Below are 20496 nucleotides of genomic sequence, written 5' to 3' on the forward strand. Positions count from 1 at the left end.
AGTGTTACTTAAATAAAAAGAATGTTGTACTGCGAAAAAATATTCGGTAGATAGGTACTCGTAACTGTTGTGACGCTAATTGTTAATTCTTTAATCTAACCCCTAATTTGTAGATGCCTGTCTGTTGCCTTATCATACACGGGCAAAAAGGTACCGAATATTATTATCATATTTTATAACACTAGCGTGTCTACACCTTCTGTGATACATGGTACAATAAAAAAATCGTACAAGTACCTATATATATAGCCGGCAACTGCGAAATTCTGCGCAATCCTCCGACCGTAACGTAAGTATCCACACTAATAATTATTATTTAAATTAGGTGTTTTTCATAATTATTTGTTAGATGTAAATGTAAAGACAGATATTTCTGGCTATTAGTTTCGTTAGCGCTCTTACTTTAAGTATCATCAGACAAAACTAATTCAAAATTTCAAAAATATCTTCATTCAGTAGGTAACATAGTTACAGTTTGAATCGTATTTTTTTACATAACGATCGTCTCATCCCCCTAACACTACTGCATCTTCTCACAATCTGTACAGCCCGGGAAAAGAAACTGCAAGAAACACCTCAGCACAGGGCCCTAGACGTTCTTTTTTAAATAAGACATAAAGTACTGTTAAGTATATCATTTTGTAATTTGGCTGCCTAATATCAGATCCCAGACAGTTATATCTTCTAGGTAATCACTAATCTTATAATTAGCCTTTCTTACAAATTTTCTGTTTAATTACTGTTTTAAAACTGTTCAAAGCTAAATTCTGAATATCAATGGGAATCTTAGTATAAAAACGTATATTTGCCCCTTAAAACAATTCTATAAGTTGATTAAATATATTAAACTTTCATAGATATATTGTGATGCCAAAGTTAAATTTATTTCTATAAGTATATGATATCTTGGGTCCCAATTTATAAACCCCTCGAATGCCTCGCTTTTGTAGAACAAAGCTGCTGTTAACATCTGAAACATGACCCCACAGCAAGATACCGTAAGGCTATGGAAGTAGGGAAAGTAAACTAACCGCGCGATTTTTACATCAGTTATTAAACGATTTTTTTTAATGCTGCTGAGCTGAGCCTTTTGGATAAACTCATCAATACGAGGAGTCCGATATGAGCTCCAGTTCCCTATATTTTAGAATAATAGAATCAGCAGCCTACTAAATTAGACAGCGTAAAATAAACATATTTTTACTTTGTTTTATTTTCATTCATTCTGTAAACCAATTTACTATCTCTGAAATGGTGCTGTTTACATCGTCAAGGGATTCTCGTAGTCTCTTTACTTTAAAAAGTAACGACGTATCATCTGCAAATAGTACCACTTCATGTTTTACAAGACTAGGTAGGTCATTTATGTAAACTAGGAATAGAAATGGACCTAGAATTTAGCCCTGCGGGACGCCTATACTGACGTCAGATCCATGATCTCGAGACGTGCACATCAACCTTTTGAACGCGGCGACTAATACACGACTCCATGAGAAACGTAATCGAAGGCTTTGGAAAGATCGCAAAAGACACGAATAGCATCTTTGGACTCCATCCAAGTCTGAAAAACATGATTTATTAATTATTATAATCAGAAGGTATAAGCCTAATAGTTCCCTATAATAAGTACTTTATTTAACTTAGCATGATTAGAGTGGCATATCGCTCGTCTCTTTTACTCCAGATTATATACTATATCGCTCTCCTACTGGCATTCTTATCATATGAGTACTTATAGATATCATGACAGATTTAAATTCTACCTATTCTGTGATTGGCCAAAGGTATATGTTAAAAAAGTCCCATGCGGGGCGCAACCGAAACATAGCTCAATTTATAAAACATATGAGATAAGTACAACAATATACTATACTTACAGGAGGCATCATCGGAATAGGTGGCTAAATGTACCTATGATAGGTATGCTATTCGAAGTTTTACAAAGGTCATATTAAAATGAATTAGTGAAAGGAGCACTAAATGGTTATAGTACCGGTTTTATTGCGAAGATATGACAAGATAATGATAAATTACTTATATTGTTTATTATATTACTTATATTCATTATTATACTTATATGGCGTCAGACAGTCATGCTATTGACTCCTGGGCTTGTCGGACAAAGTTCGGTAATCGCTTAATCCTGTGTTGATTTGTGATTATTATGTTTAAAATCTCGGAGAAGCTCGGTGGCGCAGCGGTAAACGCGCTCAGTCTGCGATTGTTGAAGTTAAGCAACTTTCGCAAAGGCCGGTCATAGGATGGGTGACCACAAAAAAAAGTTTTCATCTCGAGCTCCTCCGTGCTTCGGAAAGCACGTTAAGCCGTTGGTCCCGGCTGCATTAGCAGTCGTTAATAACCATCAATCCGCACTGGGCCCGCGTGATGGTTTAAAGCCCGATCTCTCTATCCATCCATAGGGAAGGCCCGTGTCCCAGCAGTGGGGACGGTAATGGGCTGATGACGATGTTTAAAATAAACTCGCCAAACCTGCAATGCTCGTGGCGCCACCTCTGAGTATAGAGGAGCTTCATTTCTAAAGAGAAAACTTGTCTCGAACCGTAACTCTCCGCCCCGCACCAATACGTATTTGGCGTTGAGCTAGACTTACATACACCACACTCTCTAGGTCTTACTTTAGTTTAAATACCTACGGGTATTTAGCCACTAAGGACACAACAAAAAATAAGCCAGCTAAGGACATAACAGCCTCCGTGGTTTAGTGGTTAGAGTATTAGGCTCATTAGACATGGGGACATTGTCGAAATCACTTTGTGAGACTGTCCTTTATTTGGACTTTTCAGGCTTGAATCACCTTGTATCGTATTCATAATTTCATTTTATATTTTTCCGCGAAATTGAATGTCGAGATTCGTTTCTAAACGTGTAGCGCCATCTAGCGCACTATGAGTCCTACTAATGACAACCGGGAGCCACCCCCCCGCGCCCCTGGCAGTGAAGAAAAAACTATGGACACGCGTGTGCGCGCTCTCTTATAAATAAATCGTTTTGTCCTAATTTAATCCGTAAATCCGCTTGTAAGCTAATAAACTAGCATATTCTACGTGTTATATGAACAATTGGTGATAAAAGTTGATCCTGCATTGGAGTTCACCATCAATTCGAAGCCTCAGCTTGATACGTGCGCCGGCCGGCTGAAGAGGAATTCCATCACCCCGGAGCGGTTTACTGTGGCAGCCCAGGTAGGACTCATATTCTATATACGCCAGGAACCGAATCTCGACCTCTCGAACCTTTAGATTCCGAAACCAGGCGTGTTCATTAAGAAACGCTTGGTCCCCAGACGTTGGCGAGATCATCACGCGTTTTAAATTTCTCGTCCCGCCACATCTTTTTGGTGCCGAAACCCGGGAACTTAGGCGGTTCCCATTTAAATTAATCTTATTAGAGTCATATCTGATCTAATTCATTTTCTAAAATATAGTTTTCAAACCGACGCTATTTTGTCTAATTACATTCAAATCCGTCCGCCATCTTTCGCCATTTGCATAACTTTCATCTAATTTCCAACAATTACATAGCAAAATATTTTTTGTAATTTTTTGCTAAAATACGAACAGTTTGCTATTTAACAAGTGTTATTTCATTAAAATAATTGTTTCTAGATCTTTTAGCAATAGAATTATATCAATTTTATTTGAAAAATAACAATTGAGCTTGTTTAAATCGGATTGCCGTTGTTCGTATAATCCGACTCGTTACGAAAGTCAAGCATACGCACAGACCTCACTCGTCTTGAACGACCTCCGTAAATCTGTCGCGTTATTGTTTGTTTACATTCTGTCCGAGATCGTATTTTATTTGTCTTTCAAGCGGATTATTCACTTTATTTGAGTTAATAAATCAAGTGGTGTTACTGAGTGTTATCTATACTAGTAAAATAAACAATATTCTAGTGTAAATAGTGCGTAATTGGTAAAAGAAAAAGATTGTTGTTTCGACAAGTAAGTTTGTGTGCAAATTCTCTTAACTAGCCGGTGCATATAGATTATACTTGTCATTATTCGCACCAACAATTTATTCTTAACCTCTTTATTTACGTAGCTATAATCGTAACTCGTTATATACCTATATCATCCGTACACCGGCCGAAACAAATAAAGTTTAGGTTAGGTTTCATAGGTATGTTCTCATTTCGTATCAATTGTTTATTTTAGAGACACCACTTGTGTTACTCAGACTTCAACTCGTTAATACCGACTTCTCTTGTAAACTTACCTTTTGTTTAGATAGGTTCTCGTGTAGGTATTATTCATAATCGTAAACTCGTTATCAGTTTATCAGTGCATTTGAGTTTCTTCAGTATTCGCGCGCGTTTGTACTTACATAAACGTTTGTCTGTGCTCGATTTATAGGTGTTTCAATATGGCTACTTATCGAGTTAAGCGTACTAGCATACCTAAACCTAAAGTAATGACTAAATCAGTTCAGGAGGAGTCTCCTACCATACACGACTTACCATCACTCCGTCGGAAACGTACTTTAGCCTATAATCGTATGAAAAAGATACTCGATGTTGCTCTGCAAGCGAAATCCACCTCTCTGCCTGATGATACAGAGTTGTTTCTCGCGCACTACTCGTCGGTTTCTAAGCTAATAGAAAGTTTTGAAGACGCCCATGGCGATATACTTACCTTGCTGGACGAGAAGTGCGAAGAAGAAGAAGATAGTTATCGTGAACAGTTCGACTCGATGTATTTTGACATTGTAGCTGTTTATTCGCAGTTAACTCGTAAATCCGAGAGCCAATCCACAGCTCCTTACCGACCTGCTTCTGCGCCTACTGTGAAATTACCTAAGATCGAAATACCGAAATTTTCGGGTAACATTAAATCTTGGCCCGAATATTACGACATATTCAATGCATTGATACACGAAAATGGATCTCTTTCCAATACAGAGAAGATGCAATATCTCGTCTCAACATTATCCGGCGATGCCTTGGGACTCATCCGTACTTTTCCCGCTCAAGGTATTTACTATGAAGAGGCCTACCGTACATTAGTCGCGCGTTATCGTGATAAGCGCGAGCTAGCATTCACGTGTTGGAAAGAGATGCAAGCCGTCAATATTAAGGCGAACACACCACTCGAGTTCCGCCGTGTTCTCGATACTTTTAATGAGAATCTTACAATATTAAAAGGACTTGGTTTGCCGACGGCTCAATGGGACTTTGTTCTGTGTTACTTGTTGCTTTCTAAGCTCGATTCCAAAACCCGCTGTGAGTTCGAACAGGCTCACCCGACAACGGAATTACCGTGTTATGCTACGTTGAAGGATTTTCTGTATTCAAAATGCGAAGCCCTTGTTCGTGACACTCATTTCTCTTCTCAAGCTCGTAGTAGCAGCAACAATCCCCGCACTTTAGACTCGAAGAAATCCAATCAAGGACACAAGGCTACCACTTCGGTGTTCTTGTCTAAAACTGACAAAGAATCTGAAAAGCCGGTTGTCAAGCAACCCAAGCCGCAGGTCAAGAGCTCCTCGCCCGTTTCTTCGCCTTCAAGCGTATCGGCTTCTCAATCCGCTGTTAGTGTGAAGTGTTCATATTGTAATTCGGATCATTCCATTGCACGTTGTGTTACTTTCACTAACCTCCCGTTACAAGCTCGCACCGACTACGCCAAGGATCATCATTGGTGCTTCAACTGCCTAAAGAGTTCGCATGGCGTCAGGGATTGCAATTCTCTTTTCAGGTGTCAGAAATGCCGCCAAAAACACCACACGCTTCTTCATAATGATGACAGTCATCCTGCTGAAGATGTATCTACCTCTCAAGAGGCTTCGTGTCACTCTCCGCAAGTCCGTGTGCTTACGAGTATTGGCGACAGTTCCGTGGTTCTCCTTTCAACTGCTGTAATCAGTGTCATGGATTCGTCGGGCCAGTTTCATTCCCTTCGAGCTTTAATCGACTGTGGTAGTCAGGCTCACTTCATCACCGAGCGCGCCGCTCATCGCTTGGGGCTTGACTGCGTTCCCTCGGCTCGAACCATCAGTGGCTTAGGCAAATCTTCGGCTTCCGTGTCTGGAGTGGTCAAGCTGAAAATCGGATTAAATGATAAGGTTGTGTTCAATCTCGATGCATTAACTATACCTAATATATGCGGATACGTACCTAACGTGCGATTGAACGCGACATCATGGCAGCATTTGCGCGACTTACCTCTCGCGGATCCTAACTGTTGTAGGCCCGGTCCGATCGACGTGCTTCTAGGTGCTGAAGTCTTCTCGTCTCTTCTACTTCCTGGAAAGGTTGGTGGAAGCTCTACTCAGCCCTCTGCGTTGAACACGGTCTTCGGCTGGATTCTCCTCGGCAATGCTAGCTGCGGGAAGGATACCGAAGCTGAGATTAATTCTTTTCTTATTACGAATGAACAACTCTACAATGAGGTGAAGCGGCTATGGGAGTTAGACTCTATACCGCAATCTTCACATCTCTCACCTGATGAGCAGAAGTGTGAAGACATCTTTTCGAACAAGCATTCACGTGACACATCCGGCAGGTATACCGTTGCTTTACCTTTCAAAGAGGGTAAAGAAAATCTCACCTTTCCAGGATCACGTGATATTGCACTTCGTCGTTTTCATGCGCTCGAACGTAAACTCAACAGTAATCCGGTTCTAAAAGAACAATACTCGGAATTCATGAATGACTATCTCCAAAGTGGTCACATGAATGTCGTATCGCCCGTAGACTTGACCAAAGGGAGGTATTATATACCTCATCATTGTGTCCTCCGCCCTGACAGTGCCACTACGAAGTTACGCGTCGTGTTTGATGCCTCCGCTAAAGACATGACAGGCAAATCGTTAAACGAAACTTTACTCATCGGTCCAAAATTGCAAACGAACATTTTGGAAATTCTTATCCGGTTTCGTATTCACCCTGTAGTCTTCACATCCGACGTGCGTCAAATGTATCGACAAATTTTAGTTCAGGAAGAGGATCGAGATTTTCAGCGCATCTTCTGGCGCTCCAACTCTACGCAACCAGTTCAAGAATACCGCTTGAACACCGTCACTTACGGTGTTTCTTCAGCTCCCTTCCTTGCGTGTCGTGCTGTCAAGCAACTCTCTGAGGATGAAAGTGATCTCCATCTTGCACATTCCATCGTTCAATCCGACATGTATATCGACGACATTGTTACCGGCTTTCCTGACTTTCAGCAGGCTTTACAAACTAAATCTGAAATCATTGACCTCTTGGGCCGAGGCCAAATGGAACTGCGAAAGTGGGCAAGTAACTGCCCTGAGCTGCTTGCCGACTTACCTCCGGAGCATTGCCTTACTAACCAAGTGTCGATGGATGTTGAAAAGTCTCACACTTTAAAGGTTCTTGGATTAATTTGGGATCCTCAAAGTGACACCTTTTCTTTCGAAGTTAAACCGCAAATACGAAGGTGTACCCGCCGCACAATCCTCAGTGAGTTGGCTCGTATTTTCGATCCATTGGGCTTCTTGTCTCCGATAACGCTGTCATCTAAAATCTTAGTACAGAAGCTCTGGATACTCAACGTGTCATGGGATGATGAACCTCCTTCTGAAATCGTTCAACAGTGGGAACTCATGCTCGAGCAGTTGCCTACTGTCAAATCCCTGAGAATTCCACGCTGTCTTGCTTCACCGACGCCAGTGTCCTGTCAGCTTCATGGATTTGCAGACAGCTCTGAATCCGGATACGGTGCTGTAATATATTTGCGCTGCTGTGACCCTGACGGAAATATTCAGGTGTATCTCGTTGCTGCAAAATCTCGCGTCGCTCCCACGAAAAAGGTCTCTCTGCCGCGTCTGGAGTTGTGTGCCGCAGTCCTTCTCGCCGATCTCCTGCAAATAATCAAAGAATTGTACTTACCATTGCTGCCGATCACCGATACTTACGCGTGGTCCGATTCTACTGTGGCTTTAGCTTGGATTCGATCTCCTTCCTGTAGATGGAAAACCTTCGTTGCCAACCGAGTCAGCCATATTCAGGAGTCCATACCCGGAGCAAACTGGCATCATGTACCTTCTAGCGACAATCCGGCAGATGTCGCCTCTCGTGGTCAAATGCCAACCGAGCTCGTTCACAACTCGTTATGGTGGGCGGGTCCTCCCTGGCTTGTTGATAGCTCAGATAGATGGCCTAGCGCTGGTCATGATGAGACCCAAAACAACAAAATCTTACAGGAAGAGAAAGGTCAGACTTTGCTCGTTAACGATGACATTCGTCATTTCATCGATCAGCTTCTTGAGAGATACTCTTCAATTCGGAAGGTTCAGCGTATTCTGTGCTATTTAATTCGATTCGTTCATTACTCGAGACGCAAAGATAGCGTTCAATCTTTGTCGTCATGTCCTTTAAGTAGAGTTGAGCTTCATCATGCGCTTCTAGTTATCGTTCGTCACGTTCAAGCTCAACATTTTGAAAAAGAAATTGCTCAGTTAAAAGAACAAAAACTTCTTTCTAAGCAGTTCAGGAAACTCAGCCCTTTCTTGGATGATCATGGTGTTCTCAGGGTGGGCGGTCGGCTTTCACGTTCCGGCTTGGAGTTCGAGCACAAGCATCCCGCTTTGCTGCCTCGGTCCTCACGTTTTACCTACATGATCATTGAAGAGATCCATGCCGAGAATGGTCATCCCGGAGTGAACACTTTGTTGTATTTGCTGACTCAGCAATTTTGGCTTCTTTCACCCAAACGTGCCATACGGCATTGTTTATCTAAGTGCTTGAAATGCTATCGTATGAAGCCCACTCCTCTTGAACCGTATATGAGTGACTTACCTTTTGTACGTGTTAATCAAGCGAAACCATTCTCAATAATCGGTACTGACTACGGCGGTCCATTCCGCATAAAACTAGGAAATCATCGTGGTGCAAAAATCGGAAAGGCTTACCTTTGCCTATTCGTGTGCTTCAGCACAAAAGCAGTACACCTCGAAGTCGTTTCCGACCTCTCGACAGACGCATTTATTGCCGCACTGCGCAGATTCGTAGGCCGTCGTGGTAGAGTCAGCATTATTCACTCGGACTGTGGTACGAATTACGTAGGCGCGAGTAACCACCTAAATTCATTGATGAACTCAGCCGCTCGAAGTGAGGGCATCGAATTCCGTTTTAATCCGCCATCGAGTCCTCACTTCGGGGGAGTATGGGAAATCCAGATCAAGGCTGTGAAAACTCACCTTTACCGCATCGTCGGTACACAAACCCTTAATTTCGAGGAATTAACAACATTATTTGTCCAAATCGAAGCTATGCTTAACTCGAGGCCATTATACCCGGTTAGTTCAGATCCCAACGATCTTACCGTGCTAACACCCGGTCATTTTCTTACGTTAGAACCAATGACGACCGTTCCTGATGAGGACTATTCGAATCTTAACCTAAATCGTCTCGGGCGATGGCAGTTAATACAGCGTTTTCAACGTGACTTCTGGGTCCGTTGGAGGAATGAATACCTCAATTCTTTAATGCAACGCGCAAAATGGACATCATCGGAAAAACCATTATCCGTAGGCTCCGTGGTAATACTTAAGACAGACTCGACTACGCCTTTGCACTGGCCGTTAGCACGCGTTCATGAGCTACATTCAAGCCCTGATGGGGTCGTGCGCATTGCTACTGTTAGATTAGCAAACGGTGTTTTCCTGACAAGGCCTTTAACTAAGCTTTGTCCGTTACCTACGCAATCCGATTAATTCCCCATACGTTTACAAAACAAGTTCATTAGTAAGTAAGTTTCTTTAAATTCGCTTCGACAAATTAGCACAGACTGTTCGTATTATTTTGTAAATAAATTCGAAAATACTAGCCGTATTTTGGTGGGCGGTGATGTATCGTATTCATAATTTCATTTTATATTTTTCCGCGAAATTGAATGTCGAGATTCGTTTCTAAACGTGTAGCGCCATCTAGCGCACTATGAGTCCTACTAATGACAACCGGGAGCCACCCCCCCGCGCCCCTGGCAGTGAAGAAAAAACTATGGACACGCGTGTGCGCGCTCTCTTATAAATAAATCGTTTTGTCCTAATTTAATCCGTAAATCCGCTTGTAAGCTAATAAACTAGCATATTCTACGTGTTATATGAACAATTGGTGATAAAAGTTGATCCTGCATTGGAGTTCACCATCAATTCGAAGCCTCAGCTTGATACGTGCGCCGGCCGGCTGAAGAGGAATTCCATCACCCCGGAGCGGTTTACTGTGGCAGCCCAGGTAGGACTCATATTCTATATACGCCAGGAACCGAATCTCGACCTCTCGAACCTTTAGATTCCGAAACCAGGCGTGTTCATTAAGAAACGCTTGGTCCCCAGACGTTGGCGAGATCATCACGCGTTTTAAATTTCTCGTCCCGCCACACACCTGATTGTCCAAAAAAGTAAGATGATTCCGTGCTTCGGAGGGCACGTTAAGCCGTTGGTCCCGGCTATCAGCCGTAAAAACACCTCCACCAACCCGCATTGGAGCAGCGTGGTGGAGTATGCTTGAGGGGATCCAGTTGATTGAGGGGAGGCCTGTGCCCAGCAGTGGGACGTATAGGCTGTTTATGTTATGTTGAGGAGGAGTAAGGAGGATCGGGTTGACTGTCTGTCTCCCCGGTAAGAATGATATTTTTGTATGTAGTACCCAGGTGTGCATGACGGCCTAGCCAAGGGGCAAACGTTCCTATTTCTACAATAGGTTAGTTTCCAACTAGTCAAATCAGTTACTTTTTACTAAACGTCAAAACACGAAATTACTATGTAATTTCTTCATTAAGATTCATAATAATTAAAATATATAAAAAAGAAAACTTTTTTGTCAACTTTAGATCTGTCTTTATTTAATAATTAGAATTTCGTAATTTATCTTTTACCTAGGAAAGTACCCAATTGCTAATGTAAGTACACTTAACCGAATAAAATAAATGATATTACGTAATTGCGAGTTGGTCTTTAAAGCCGTCAGACCGAACGTTCTTTTAAAATCCATAGGTACCCCATTGTTTAACTATTGTGTTTGAGGTTGTGAGTTAGCAAATGAGTACGGTCACTAGCATTAATATGTATACACTTTTTTGACAAATTAAACTGTAAGTCTCACTAAACGTCAAAAATATGTTAGTGCGACAGAGTCCTAAAGTGGGTACATTATATTGCTCATGACTGTACTTGGAGAGATTTGGTATTTGGTCCTCTGATTCTTCTTCTTATCGTGTGAGTTGTAAGGTGGAATACCAGCCTCATCAACCCTGGTGTCAGGGTTATGATTGAGCCGCCAAAGGCCTTTTTGCCGATTGCTCACTTACATCAGTAAATAGTAACCGGGACCAACGGCTTAACGTGCATTGGTGATCAACCTGTAATGTCCTAACCAAACTAGGGATCACAAAGCGATTTTTGTGCCACAGAGTCGTGGTCCTCTGATTAACACAGAGCTATAAAAAGTGATTAACCGAGAGCTGTACTTTCTTGTTTGTAGTAAATCAAAATGCGTTGGTTATGGACATTGCTCTGCCTGTCGGTCCTGCAAGCTGCTAGATCGGAAGACTACGCCAACAACACATCCATACAACTGTTCCAACAATATGTACAGATCAACACCACCACTAACAATGATCTAAGTAAGTAAGTACTACAACCTGTAATATGTCATGGCCCACTATTGGGCACACGTCACCTTTCAGTCAACTAGAGGTAAGGTAAGCTTAATATGTATATGTCGTGGCCAGATCTTAGAATTGATCATGTCATGATGTGCTCGATCATCAACTACAAATAGACAACTTAAGTTGACTATATCGTTGAAACGTCTACGTTTACGAGCTGTCTTCTGATTATTTCTGGCTCTACCCTCTCATAAGCTTCATTAGCATTACTCCCGAAGTGAGTTTAGGTATGTATGTGGTATGTAAAAATAAAATATAATAAGTAAATGTTTATTTTTCAAAAAGGGACAGAAGATTCGCATGTTCACATGCGCGCTGCGTAGCCGTCTAATGCGATGTAAAGGAATCCTAAACGCAGATATTGTTCGAAGCAATAGCATAATTACGAGTATATAACATTTATTATCTACCTACCTATTTACACCTAACTACATACACATATCTACGCTCTATTACCTACTAGACATTAGGAGCCTATTAACGAGATGACCCCCGTGCCGGATTGTTCTTGGCGCAAAGGTTGTCCATCGCTGTACAGCGAGGAAATGCGGGTAGTGTAATGGGCACCTTCGCGCCCGGATTAGTCAGGGGCGGGCTTTTTGACGAGTGCAGTAAATAGCATTATTTTTGTTAATTATTTATGTAATTTCGTGTTTAGTTAATGTAATTAAATTTGTCTTTATTCCTTATTAACGAGATATGAAGCATATTTTATTTCATTTATCCAATCCCATTATCAATTTAACAGTGTCGGAAAAATGATAAATATAAAAAATATAAGCAAGAGAAGTGTGTCAGGATCGAAGCAAATGGAATTCTATAGTCTCTGCTTACTCCGATGGGAAATAGGCGTGAGTTTATGTATGTATGTGTATGTATAAAAAATATAAGCTCTACTCCGCTGATCTATTGCGGTTTGGTGGTGAAGGTGTGGTACAGTCAACTCACTAGCCAGAGTTTTCAAGCTGGCCCAACCTACATATTGACCGTAAACGACTGTTATTTCCAGCGCCTGCGGTAGAGTTTTGGACTACGCAAGCAGCAGATGCGGGTGTGGAGATGACAGTACTCAACTTCACCGAAGGATACCCCGTCATAGTGCTGAAGTGGCCCGGTACCAACTCCTCCCTCAGCAGCATCATGCTCAACTCCCACATGGATGTGGTGCCTGCTAGTGAATCCGTATGTATCATTGAGAATGATTCATCCTATATAAAACAATCCATAGTGACCAGCCCAGCGACAAATGTTCTTATTTCTATATTCGTTAAGAAATAACCACGTATCATCATCATCAGCCGTACGACGCCCACTGCTGGGCATAGGCCTCCCCCAAAGATCTCCACGACGATCGGTCCTGCGCTGCCCGCATCCAACGGATTCCCGCAACCTTCACCAGATCGTCGGTCCACCTTGTAGCGGGCCTACCCACTGAGCGTCGTCCGAAACGTGGTCGCCATTCTAGAACCTTTCCGCCCCAGCGGCTATCGGTTCTCCTCGCTATGTGTCCTGCCCACTGCCACTTCAGCTTTGCAATTCTCCGAGCTATGTCGGTGACCACGAATAATCATCCCAATTAAATAAACACCGTCCCGGTCGATAATAGCAGCAACGCGTCTCTATTTATGCACATTAGCGAGTGTACAAATAGGAACATCTGCCACTTGCTTAGGCACTAAGGTAATCCTAAATATTTTTAGAAAAGGTTCCGACCGGAGCGCCTTTGAAATCATATCACATATATTTTCAGCAAACCTCATATTGTAAAACATTGGAAATAAAGTTCTGATTGCTCAAATTGGTTATTTATTACACTATCATTCAGGATGGCTGGACCTACCCTCCGTTCTCCGCATATTTGGACGACGAGGGCGTCATCTGGGGCCGAGGCACTCAGGATATGAAATCCGTCTCTATACAATACCTGGAGGCTCTCAAAAAGCTGAAAGCCGACAATGTCACTCTGCTTAGGGATGTTTACATGACTCTTATGCCTGGTGAGTAGGTACCTTTGTATTATGATATTTACAAACCTTTAAGTGCTTATCTCTATCTCCTAAGTCAAATTTTCTAAATAAACTTCATCCTTTCATTCATCCATTCATTTATTTTGTTATCTAAAGTGTTTAGATTAGCCTATGATAAGGAATGTCAATAGAAAAAAATAAATAAACAGTTAAAAAACAAGAAAACATGCGTAACACAATCGACGGTCACAGAATAACGGTCTACGGTGGAAAGATAACACTGAACTACAAGAGATCCATCACATTTATCCTATTTAACTTTTATTAAACTTTGTATTACTACTAAGTGAAATACTTATTCTGTAGTATACCTAGCTGTGATGCGACTAGGTTAGTGCCATATGCGGCAATTTTATCGTACGATAAGTCATTTAAAAAATAACCCTTTTGTCAGGATTATTATGAAACCACATAGGCCCAGAAAGGCCCTTTGACTTGGATCTAGCAACTACGTATTTAAAATAACTTACGCTCATGACTTTATCCCAATTGGGTAAGTCAGAGGTCGATTAATCACAAATTTAACTTAGTACCCACACCTCAACGAGCTATGCGTGCTTTCTATGAGTACGTACTTATTTAAGTAAATTAAACAGTAACCGGCTACTTAATAATAAATACTAAGATACTAGTCTTACAGGTACACAATGGTGCTAATTCCTGCAGACGCCATCTAATTTTATTTTAAGTTATACCTGTCATTTTCTTATCCGCTGAAAAAGAACAAAACAACCGTCTAAAAATTTTACATCGGCCAATAAATAAACGGATTGCATACCAGCGAGATGTCTATTTTATTCGCCCGGGTTAATCAATCGTTTCAACATTAACTTGTTGACAATCATCCGTCCCTTTCCTTTTCGGCGGTTAAGAAAATGACGGGTATAACTTAAAATAAAATTAGGAGGTATCTGCAGGAATCGGGGCCAATGGTTAAAAAATAATCCGATTACAATATTTCATTACAGACGAAGAGACGGGTGCTGCCAATGGAATGCAACTTTTCGTGAAAAGCGACGAGTTTGCCGCGATGAATGTCGGACTGGAGCTCGATGAGGGAACATCTTATGCTCTGCCCTACGGCGCTATCTTCTACCAGGATAAGTCGCCATGGCGTTAGTGTTCACTTTTGCTTAATACTTACATACATTTTGTAATGGTTCTGTACAATCTACTCTGACAGCGTGCGTGTATGAAACGATGAATGTGGAGGAAGCACGAGAAGTGTGTCATCGAAGCAAATGGAATTCCATTGTTGCTGCTTACCCCCCGGTGTGAAATAGGCGTCAATTTATGAGTATATATACTTATAGTGAGGCAATAGATTACATTTTTTACTACTCAAAGGTTGGTGGTTTATGGAGATCTTTGATTGTAAAATATAAGGATGATATCTGTGGTCAAGCGATCCAGAGTTATACTCTACTGTCTATCTTCATGTGATCTTTTTAAATATATTCGTAACTTATTGAAACAAATGAAGACCTCTCAACAGACACGCTAGTTCAATCCATGTAAGAAATGTAAAAAAAAATCTGTTTTCCCTGAATTTAAAGTATCGTGTGTGATTCGAAGTTTTGTTGAAAAAAATCACTTGAGAAGGTGATTTTTCAGAAAGGCGCTTACAATCTTTTCTCTATAAGGCGACGATAAGCAGCTAACTTTAACTAGTGAACTTTATGAAGTAGGTAATTAAAGTGATAATTGAACGTAATGGCTAATTTGTCGAATTTTATTCTTTGCAGAAATCCAAATAGATTGCTATGGAACCTCGACCCACAGTTCACAGTTCCCGGCCACTAACAACACTGCTACTGGCATGGTAATTAATATACTTTATGTTTTTCTCTCAGTGTTACATTACATAATATATTTAGGTACCTAATGGCCCTGATTCCTGCAGACACTTCCTTATTTTATTTTAAGTTATACCTGTCGTTTTCTTATCTGCCGAAAAGGAAAGAGACGTGTGATTAACATCTGTTAATTTTAAAATGAATGAATAACCCAGGCGAATCACATAGGCATCTCGTTAGTATGCAACCCATTTGACGTGTGTTGTCGACTTAATTTGGTAGAATAATTCGCCAACATAAAATTTTTAAAGGGTTGATTTTTCCGCATAAAATTGACGTGTGTTATACATTTTATGCATGTCGATTACCCATCCCTTTCCTTTTCGGTGGATAAGAAAATGACGGGTATAGCTTTAAATTAAATAAGATGGTGTTTACCTACAGGAAGTAGCATTAACACCCACACTAATCACTTCGAGAGATAGAGTAACACAAGTTCATATTACTATAGAAAAACTCCAAAGAAATGTGGCATACTCCTTAATTATTAATAACTGAAAGTATTGCAGTATATTAAATTACTACTGCTTTATATTATTTAAAATATTACTTGATTTTTTAAATTAAAAATGTTTATCCGGCGTAAACAGAGTAGAGTATTGAGATGATTGGACACATAATAAGACACGACGAATTTATTAAAAACATCATAAAAGGGAAGCTACAAGGAAAGAGAGGAAGGTAAGACCAAGAAGAGCTTTCAACATGGAACAGATTAAAGAGAAGGCGAACGTCGTGTCTTATAAGGAAGTGAAGGAATTGGCTTTTGATAGACAAGAGTAGAGAATGCTACGCCGACAAGAGCGTGGCTTTTAAATTTAAATTAGTGATGTGATGTAAAACAGAGTATCTTTTTCTTTACTTATAATGAAAGAATATTATATTGTTTTATTCTTTTAATTGACCTACTATTAGTAAAAATGAATGTGGAAATGATACATCAAAGTTATTTTTACGTTTCAGTGCCGCAATGTGATCAACAAGTTCTTAGAGTTCAGAGACGCGGAGTACGTCAAATATCAGGCTGTAGGAATTTTGAACGCCGGGAACTACACCTCAGTCAACCTCAACAAACTTAACGTTAGTAAAGTATATTAGCGTGTGTATATATCTATCCTATTTATCTCTAGTTTTTCTTCGCGACACCAAACACTTCAGGACCCCGATACCGACCCCGCCGGCGTGGTCGACGATTTCCCTCAATCAGCGCTTATCGTTATCGACCCACTAGGGTCGATTAATTCTTTCAAATATTTTTCCTCTTAGACGACGCCCTGAGCCGAGGTTCGCGCCCAACTGAGCACCGTCAGGCCTGTTGTCTTAAACGTTGTACCGGGTGAAAGCCTTCAGTGCTCCCCATTTGTCCGGCCAAGTAGTTGATAATGGTATACCTAAGCAGAGCAGAGCAAGATTCATTAATTGTGTCAATTATTTTAAAATTTTGATAAATATACTTACTTAGCTGAAGGTGAGACTATTAAATATTTTATTAAAAGTAATAGAGATGAAAATCGACCGCCTTATATCCTGTCCTGTGCAGGGATGCAAAGAGTAAAGAAAATATTTCACTCACCATACAATATCATAAGTCATAATTAGTAAGATTATTTACGAACGGCGTCCGTGGTCCAGTGGTTGAGCGTTAGACTCACGATCCGGAGGTCCCGGGTTCGAATTCCGGTGGGGAAATGTCACAAAAATTACTTTGTGTTCCCTAGTTTGGTTAGGACACTACAGGCTGATCACCTGATTGTCCGAAAGTAAGATGATCCGTGCTTCGGAAGGCACGTTAAGCCGTTGGTCCCGGTTACTACTTACTGATGTAAGTAAGTAGTCGTTACATGAGCCATGTCAGGGGCCTTTGGCGGCTCAGTAGTAACACTGGCGCCAGGGTTGATGAGGTTGGTACTCCACCTCACAACCCACACAAGAGAAGAAGTAAGATTCGGGCAGGATGACGTGATGTGCCAGGATGATAATGGAGTGAGGAATATGTGATGATGTGACCTCTTATAGGCATATAACAGCTACATTGATTATGGTTTATTAGTTTAGGTAATAAGCTGTAGGAAAGTGGGAATACTATGTAAGGATAATGAATGGGAATTTGATTGTTATGGTATGAATGGAGGATGGTTAAGTAAGAAAGGGGGTCTATGGTGCGATGACGGTCGGGTTAGAGGATTTTGTTAAAATATGAGGAGTAAAGATATTAAAAATATCCCGTGTTATTTCTATATCCCACAATTTAGGTTTTAAATGATCATTGCACTTACATGCTTTGTTGTGTGTAGGGTGGCACGGCCAACAACATCATTCCGAGCCACGTGAGTCTCGTGTTCGACATCCGGCTGAACATCACCATCAACGAAACCTTATTTGAAGCTCAGGTACGTTGTTCAAGTATCAGACATTCCCGCTTCCTACCCTTTCCTATCACCCGGCGGCGCTCATTCATTCATCGAACACGCTCACTCAAATTTCCGAATCATTCATTCTCTTCTTGCTTCAACAACCGTGCGTGAGAGTGCCGGCCGACCAAACAAAATACAATTATCATCATAAAAGTGCACGCAGCCATCTGAATCATCATCTCCGAGGGCCCTCGTCGAGCAACGGTATCCCCGGGGATATAAATCTCCGTTTTGCAGCGCATCTGTAAGTTTTTTCCCACCTTCCCTCTGTTACTTGTCTGTAGGATATTTTTGCAAAACCGCCCTTTTCGCTCAAACAACCAACGCGACCTATGTTTACGTACACCACTGGAGCTATCGAAGCTATCTTTACCAAAACACAAACAACGTATAAACGTATACGAACGATAAATGAAGTTCTAAAATAATTTATTCCTCTCCAGATTTCAATGAAAAATTGAAAACGATTGAAAATGCTGTCTCATTTTTCTCAATCAGACGACTTACTGTGATTTTAGCGCCAATTGAATACTTGAATAACCAAAAAGAGAATAGTTGTGAGGGTTGTGAGCAAATTTTTAGGGCTCCGTACATACATACATAAACTCACGCCTGTTTCCCACCGGGGTAAACAGAGACTATATAATTTATATTTGCTTCGATCCTGACACACTTCTCTTCTTTCCTCCACATTCATCAATCGTTTCATACACGCACGCTGGTTCAGAGTAGTTCGTACTAAACCTTTTCTAAGGACATCTCCAATTTCGTCAATGTTAGTCCTTCTAGGTCTAGGTCTTCCTCTGCCCGCCCTACCGTCAAGGCTCAGTACACAGTGAGTAAAAACGGGACCCAGTTATTAAGAGTTTGTTTGAGTCTGTCTGTCACCACACTATATTTCAAGAACCGCGATGACTAGAGAGACAGTCGATTTTTTTACAAATTAAAACAACAAACACTAAAAACAAAGTAAAATAAATATTTAAAGGATCCCTTAAATATTTATATAACAAAATCGACTTTTTGCTCTTTTTTGCTCCATATCAACCATACCATACCATACCTACTGTTTTTTACCTAGTCAATGGTACGGAACCCTTTGTGCGCGAGTGTGACTCGCACTTGGCTTTGTTTTTATTTAAGTACATTTATTTATAGCTGAACGAATGGATCACGGAAGCGGCGGCAGGCGGCAACGTCACGCTGACATTCCTTCAGAAGGATGCGCAGACGCCGGCTACAGTCATCACTGCAGACAACCCTTACTACACCACCTTCGTCAGCGTGTGCCAGCAACAGTATGTTATATCTACCCCAATTCATTGAGAAATCCTTAGTAAATTATTGTGATAGCCTAGTATGTTCCGTTTCATACTTAGGTTAGGTTAGGTAAGTTATGTAATTACCGACCTATGATTTTTTTGGTGTTAAGTACCTTTTCGTCCGGTCAAGTGGTAAATGCCACCCGAGGCAAGTACCTACAAGTCTCGTAAAAATAACTACCAAAATGTAATTTTGATTTATTTGTTTATTTTCAAATTTATGATATACAAAGACAATGGACATAGGTCTAACACAAAGCTCGTTAAGCTGTGGGTACTTCATCTTGCGATACCTCTGACTACCCTCATTGGGATTGAGTCGTGAGCTTAAGTTGTGTTGTTTTTTTGTAATAACCCTACGGCACTAACTCGTTTTTTTTTCTTACAATATGTTTAATCTAAATGTCTCTTTTGCTCAGGAACCTGACAGTGGTCCCCCTGGTACCTCCAGGCGCGACAGATGCCCGCTACATCCGCGCGGCCGGCTACCCAGCCTTCGGGTTCTCCCCCATGCCGAACACCGAGCTCCTTCTGCACTCGCCGAACGAGCGACTCAACGCTACCACATTCCTCACAGGCATCGACATCTATATAGCCCTCATTAAGAACCTCGCCAACTTAAGCGGAGATGAAATATCTGCTGACCCCAGCTCGTATATTGTTAAAACTGCTGGGTAATAAGTATCACATCAACAACATTTTATCAATGAATTAATAACTTTTAACACATCAAGGACAAGTTACGAAACTAGCCGGTTGAGACAATAGCATAGAGTGCCTAAAACGGGCCATCTGCGGATCCTTTTAACCTTCTTATATTGCCTAGTAGGTACTTACTCTATATTTTTCTTATACGCTCATAATTAGACTTTTTAATGAAATTTTTCTGAACTTTTGTACAGTAATACATAGTAGTGCCTACTGTAATATTACTTGTAAGCTTTCGTTGTGAATTGTATTAGGATTACTGTATTAAAAATTGATTTTGAAAAAATATATTGAAATAAAGCATGCTTATTAGCGTACCTACTTGGTGCTTGAAAATTGATGTTATTTTTTTTCTAAACCAACGGACTTCGTCTATAAACTGTAGTCTCTTCGGTTTATGGGTGGACCTTGAGATCAATGTTCGGCAGGGTATTATTGATACGAGTAACTTATCTAGTTGTTTTGCGGGCAAATCTTGATTTGATCAGAGAAGTCTGGGGGAAGTCCGTACATCC

General features: G+C 40.9%; 3 protein-coding genes across 3 annotated transcripts in view; all 3 read left to right on the plus strand.

Annotated features, from left to right (window-relative positions):
* Positions 1-20496, plus strand: part of LOC126368310 (aminoacylase-1-like) — a 45571-nt gene that overhangs the window by 277 nt on the left and 24798 nt on the right. The gene's annotated exons all lie outside the window — the stretch shown is intronic.
* On the plus strand, positions 159-20321 carry LOC126368045 (aminoacylase-1A-like). Its single transcript, XM_050011907.1, has 10 exons — positions 159-289; positions 11468-11609; positions 12664-12836; positions 13480-13651; positions 14650-14796; positions 15427-15503; positions 16501-16617; positions 17832-17927; positions 19110-19249; positions 19693-20321. The coding sequence occupies exons 2-10, from the start codon at positions 11477-11479 to the stop codon at positions 19949-19951; spliced, it is 1314 nt and encodes a 437-aa protein (XP_049867864.1). The 5' UTR covers positions 159-289; positions 11468-11476; the 3' UTR covers positions 19952-20321.
* On the plus strand, positions 4387-9699 carry LOC126368309 (uncharacterized). Its single transcript, XM_050012216.1, has one exon. It carries the CDS (start codon positions 4387-4389, stop codon positions 9697-9699), a length of 5313 nt encoding a protein of 1770 aa, XP_049868173.1.

This window comes from Pectinophora gossypiella, chromosome 7 (assembly GCF_024362695.1).
Source record: "Pectinophora gossypiella chromosome 7, ilPecGoss1.1, whole genome shotgun sequence".
NCBI lineage: Eukaryota > Metazoa > Arthropoda > Insecta > Lepidoptera > Gelechiidae > Pectinophora > Pectinophora gossypiella.